A 6,000-nucleotide genomic window follows, 5' to 3' on the forward strand; every position below is an offset into this window, starting at 1 on the left:
GTTGGCAGCGTTCGTCGGAGACGCATTCCATCGGAGAAGTCAACTCGTGCTGACTTCAGCACTAAAAAGAGAGAGACAGAGAGAGAAAAAAAATTTCAATTGGCTCTTTGTGAAGCCGAGCACCGAGAATCACCCTCGTGCCCTGAGTCAAGAATTGTCCCTTTCAGGATAGGGCAATGCCCTCAGTGTGTGGAGCAGACACACAAAACCAAAGAAAAACTAACTCTCCCAGAATGGAATTTTTGTATTTTACAAGATCCATAGGTAATCACATTTCCTGCCAATTAGGAGCGGGAGGAGAAGGAGGCAGAGAGGGACATCTTCTAAAAGGCTCATCAGCAATGGAGGAACTCGAAGGAGCTGTGGCTCAGAGGCAGAGTGTCTGCTTTGTGTGCGGAAGGTCCCAAGTTCAATCCTCAGTATCTCTAGTTAAAAAGGACCAGGCAGGAGGTGATGGGAAAGACCCCTGGAGAGTTGCTGCCAGTCTTTCTTGATCATGATGGACCAAGGATAGGGTCGTTTCTTGTGTGTTGCAGAGGGGCTTTAGACTTCTGGTTTTATACTTCTTCACCCAAAGAGTAATTAACACATGGAATTCACTGCCGCAGGAGGTGGTGGCAGCTACAAGTATAGACAGCTTCAAGAGGGGACTGGATAAACATCTGGAGCAGAGGTCCATCAGTGGCTATTAGCTACAGCGTATTGTTGGAACACTGTCTGGGGCAGTGATGCTCTGTATTCTTGGTGATTTGGGGGGGCAATGGTGGGAGGGCTTTTAGTGTCCTGGCCCCACTGGTGGACCTCCTGATGGCACCTGGGTTTTTTGGCCACTGTGTGACACGGTGTTGGACTGGATGGGCCATTGGCCTGATCCAAACTGAGCCAGTTTGGTGAAGTGGCAAAGTGCGCGGACTCTTATCTGGGAGAACCAGGTTTGATTCCGCACTCCTCCACTTGCAGCTGCTGGAATGGCCTTGGGTCAGCCACAGCTCTCGTAGAGGTTGACCTTGAAAGGGCAGCTGCTGTGAGAGCCCTTTCAGCCCCACCCACCTCACAGGGTGTCTGTTGTGGGGGAAGAAAACAAAGGAGATTGTGAGCCACTAAGACTCTGATTCAGAGAGAAGGGTGGGGTATAAATCTGCAGTCTTACTATTATTATTATTATTATTATTATTATTATTATTATTATTATTATGGGTTGTGGCTTAGTGGTGGAACAGCCTCTGCTTGGCATGCAGAAGGTCCCAGCGTGACGTGGTCAGGGTCTTGGCCTAGTTTCTGGGAGAACTGTGTTCAAATCCTAAAGATCACTGGCTGACCTTGGGCCAGTCACACGCTCGCAACCTGACCTGCCTCGCAGGATCGTTGTGAGCGAAGCTGATCGAATCACACCCATCTAAGCCCATCATCCTAGTGATGTCATGGCCGAGTTGAACTTTGAACCATGCCAACGCGCTGAGCCACTGTTTCTCATCCATAAGTCTGCTGGCCCAGGTCTGAAAACGCCCCCCGCGCATTCTGTTTGATGTAGTGGCTAAGCGTGTGGACTCTTATCTGGGAGAGCCCAGTTTGATTCCCTACTCCTCCACTTGCAGCTGCTGGAACAGCTTCGGGTCAGCCATAGCTCTCGTAGGAGTTGTGCTCGAAAGGGCAGCTTCCAGGAGAGCTCTCTCAGCCCCACCCTCCTCATAGGGAAAGGAGACAAAGGGGATTGTGAGCTGCTCTGAGATTCAGAGAGACGGGCGGGATATAAATCCACGGTCGTCGTCTTCATCGTCCTTGATAGCTTGCTTCCCTGCGGTCTGTTGCTAACCTCTTTTTGTTTTGTCGTTCCCCCCCCCCCCCAGGGACTTGCTCAGGATAGGCGTGACGCTAGCGGGACACCAGAAGAAGATTCTTAGCAGCATACAGGACATGAGGTTACAAATGAACCAAACGCTGCCCGTTCAGGTTTGACCGCCGAGGACTCTGGGTTTTTGGAATGGACCTGCTGAGGGGAAACCTCTCCCTAGGATTCTAGTTTGCAGTGCCGCCCGGCTGCCCAAGTTGGCAGGAAGGGGGAGTCCGTCCCTCCTCCCTCCCTGCCACTCCCTTATGTTCGCGTGGAGCTCTTTGTCGTGTCGAGAGACCTGTGGTGGAACGGACTAGGAGGAAGCCTAGCTGGATTCAAGGCACTCAGGGCGTGGAGGGGCAAGAAGGTGCCCTGCCCTTCTGTTTTGTGACGGCATCCTCCAGACGATGCGCCGGCGATGCAGAATCTTCATATTGAAGATGGATTAACGGGCGGGGGAGGCTTGGACTCCCTCCCAGCCTCCTCCCCCTTTCTCCCAGCTCTGCCGTTCACCTTCTGCATCGGCCTCCAGCGGTGCCACTCATTTGGGCTTCCTTAACTCGGCACCGATGCCAGATCTCGGGCTGCCTCCCGCCTCCTCGTTGCGGGGGCTGCCGCACTGCGGCACTTCCGGCGGAAAACGAAGGATCCCCCGGCGAATGAATGAAGGATCCAGCCCACCTGTTCAAGCTGCCTCGCCCGGGGAAACAGAGGGGTGCCCTTAGACAATCGTAGGGTCAGCCCAGCCCTACCCTGGAACTGCACAGAAGAGGAAACGTCTGCAGGGAGATGGGGAGCGGTCCTCTCAGGCCCAGCGAGCCAGAACTGCAAAGCCAGGGATGGTATCCGCGTGGGGAAGCGGGGCTTAGGAGCCCTTCAGCGCGAGTTTGCACAGGATATCTAAGGCAGCCCGCCTGGCTGGCAGGATTCAAACGGGGAGGGGGGGTTCGAGCGAAGCAAAGGGGCCCTCCGTCCCTTCCCTCCGCCCCCCCACCTCATCTTTTATGCAGGAGCGGGTTCCGTCAACCGCGCACCCCTCTTCGTGGATCCTTTTCCTGAAACACGCTGTGATTGCTGCCAAAAAAAGAAGAACTGGGACACTTCTCTTTCTCTCCCTTTTTTGTTTTGTTGGGGGGGGGGGGTTGTTTCGGTTTGGGGGACGGTTGGTTTTTTTTTTCCCCTTGGCTTTCTTCCGAAAGCGTCTGCAGCCCTGAGCCAGCGGCCAAGAGGGGCCTATTCAGGGCTGGCGAGCTTGCATGTGTACAAGTGCGTGTTCTGGGCCGCCAGCGAGAGACAGCGCGGGCAGAATAAAGGCAATAACGATTTTAACAGTGCGTTTCCTTTCATCGATCGCTCCCTCTTTATCTCTTGCTCTCCCCCCCCCCCCTCGTTGTGCGGGGCACGCTACACACAAAATGTCAAAGCCCTGCTTTTGTACAGGTTTTCTCTCCTGGCCTGCGGGAGCAGTGATGTCTGATCTTCCAGGGCTCTCGGTACGAAAGTTTGGAGAGGAAACTCTTTTTTTAACAGGGAGAAGGGAGGGCAACACCAGAGTGCAGCCCTCCTTCCTGGAGCATTACCTTCCTCCTTTCCCCAAAGGATGCCTTGTTAGTAAAACGGGGTTGTGATTTGGATTTTATTTCTTATTTTTTTAAATCCAGCCCTGGGCGGCGTTTCCTACCCACAGTCCCCCTCTACTTCTTGAGTTGTTTTTCCCCAGCTATCCCAGTCGGTGACTCATTTTGGACTTGGAAGCGTTGGGAACAATGAACGATGGCTCCGTGACTCTGGATCGCGAGAATCAAAAGGAGAGTTGGGTGGAAACAGGATCTGGCTTGGTCAGGACCAGGGGTGGAATTCTAGCTGGAGTCCCTTTGCATATTAGGCCACACCCCTTGACGTAGCCAATCCTCCAAGAGCTTACAAAAAAGAGCCTTGTAAGCTCTTGGAGGATTGGCTACATCAGGGTGTGTGGCCTAATATGCAAAGGACTCCTGCTAGAACTCCACCCCTGGTTGGAGCTAGACCCCAAACAGCTCAGTCAGAGAGCCAGTTTGGTGTAGTGGTTAAGTGTGCAGACTCTTATCTGGGAGAACCGGGTTTGATTCCCCACTCCTTCACTTGCAGCTGCTGGAATGGCCTTGGGTCAGCCATAGCTCTGGCAGAGGCTGTCCTTGAAAGGGCAGCTGCTGTGAGAGTCCTCTCAGCCCCACCCACCTCACAGGGTGTCTGTTGTGGGGGAGGAAGGTAAAGGAGATTGTGAGCCGCTCTGAGATTCGGAGTGGAGGGCGGGATATAAATCCAATATCATCTTCTTCATCTTCAGTCGCTATTTTGTTCTGCCAAGCGAAGGCAAGGACAAACACAGAAGCTGAGGGGTTGTGGCTCGGTGGTAGAGCATCCATTTGGCATACAGAAGGTCCCAGATTCAATCTCTGGTACCTCCAGTTAAAAGATCTGGCAGAAGGTGATGTAAAGGACCTCTGCCTGAAACCTTGGGAGAGCAGCTGCCAGTCTGAGTAGACAATACTGACTTTGATGGACCAATTGTCTGATTCAGTATTAGGCAGATCTGTGTGTTTGTGAACCCACACAGAGAACCGAGTGTTCAGGGCTGGGCAGGGGTGGAATTCTAGCAGGAGTTCCTTTGCATACTAGGCCACACACCCCCTGCTGTAGCCAATCCTCCAAGAGCTTGCAAGGCTCATTTTTGTCAGCTCTTGGAAGATTGGCTACATCAGGGGTGTGTGGCCTAATATGCAAAGGAGCTCCTGCTAGAATTCTACCCCTGGAGCTGCGTTTCCCCAGGGCAGGCATTCACAGCCAAACCTGCCTCACTGTCGACTCCTTGCTACAAGCCACGTCAAGGTACAGACAAAGATCTGGGCGCATGCTTGTTTGCCTCCTCAAATCAGCTGGGTGCTCACTTCCAACCCCGCTAATGCAGGGTTGCAGCCTCCTGGCTCAAAAAGTCGGGGTGCCAGGAAACCACACTGCTTGTAATTTATTGTGTCTGTGGAGAAAGGACTGAAGAATAGGGGGGGGAGGGGGCTCTTGCTCCTGGCTGCTTCCCCCCCCAAGCTCATCGTCCAAGGCTCTCCAGCCTTTCTGAGCTTATGGGCACAATTGGAATTCTGAAACGGCAGGGTGGGTGGGGCAACAATATGGCCGCCACAAGAGGCAGAGCCAGCCACAAAATGGCCGCCACAACTGAGCTTCAGTCACACAGTGCAGACCCTTGTGCTGGGGTGGCAGCTGCTGGCAGAGCAACATTTTTTTAAAAAAAAAAATCTGTACAGCCGATCAAATCTCCGATAGTTGATTAGAAACCTCACTGGGCAGAACCCTTACTCGGTCCCACCCGCTTCCTAAATATACTTGGTGGCTGCCAGAAAAGGTGTTGGCAGGTCATGATACGCCCACAGACGCCACGTTGGAGACCCCACCGTAGTCTGGGCTTTTTTGGTAGCAGGAGCTCCTTTGCATATTAGGCCACACACCCCTGATGTAGCCAATCCTCCAAGAGCTTTCAGGGCTCTTAATCTCAGGAAGATTGGCTACATCAGGGGTGTGTGGCCTAATACGAAAAGGAGTTCCTGCTACAAAAAAAAGCGCTGCTCATAGTGACCCTTTGCCCAGGAAACTGCCAACAATCTAGTCCACGGCTCAAGAGAAACTGTTTTGGTGAGGTTTATGCACTCTGCTTCCAGCTGTCCTGGCAGTTCCTCCACCCAAGCATAACATTCAGGGAGACCAGCTGGGGAAAGGGGGGCGGGTTGTGAACCCACAAAGGGATATTTCTCCTCCCCAGGGCTTTTTCTGAGCAGGAATGCAATTCCGGCTGGCTTGACATCAGGGGCTGTGGCCTTATATGCAAATGAGTTCCCGCTGGGCTTTTTCCTACAAGAAAGCCCTGTGTGAGACAATAGTGATTTCAAGAGGTGTGGCCTGATATGCAAAGGAGTTCCTGCTGGGCGTTTTCTACCAAAAAAGCCCCCCTCGTCTCCATCCCCACCCTTGAAACAGAGTGCTTACTTTCTGATCCAGAAGGAAGCTAAAGCCCTTTCTCTACCTGTAGCTATAGAGAGCTCAGAGAAGGCAATAAGTACACTAGCTGTTCTGACAGACAAGGTTCACGGTACATATATATGGTTAAGTACCATTTTGTG

At 52.7% G+C, this 6,000-nt stretch overlaps 1 protein-coding gene across 1 annotated transcript in view; it reads left to right on the plus strand.

The window, feature by feature from the left end:
* EPHB3 (EPH receptor B3) overlaps positions 1-2,428 on the plus strand; it is a 164,664-nt gene extending 162,236 nt beyond the window's left edge. The window contains exon 18 of the mRNA XM_060242718.1: positions 1,848-2,428. Within this exon, the coding sequence (XP_060098701.1) occupies positions 1,848-1,956 (109 nt within the window). The 3' untranslated portion in view covers positions 1,957-2,428. The remainder of the gene's footprint in view (positions 1-1,847) is intronic.
* Positions 2,429-6,000: the final 3,572 nt, after the last annotated feature.

This window comes from Heteronotia binoei, chromosome 6 (assembly GCF_032191835.1).
Source record: "Heteronotia binoei isolate CCM8104 ecotype False Entrance Well chromosome 6, APGP_CSIRO_Hbin_v1, whole genome shotgun sequence".
NCBI classification, from domain to species: Eukaryota; Metazoa; Chordata; class Lepidosauria; order Squamata; family Gekkonidae; genus Heteronotia; species Heteronotia binoei.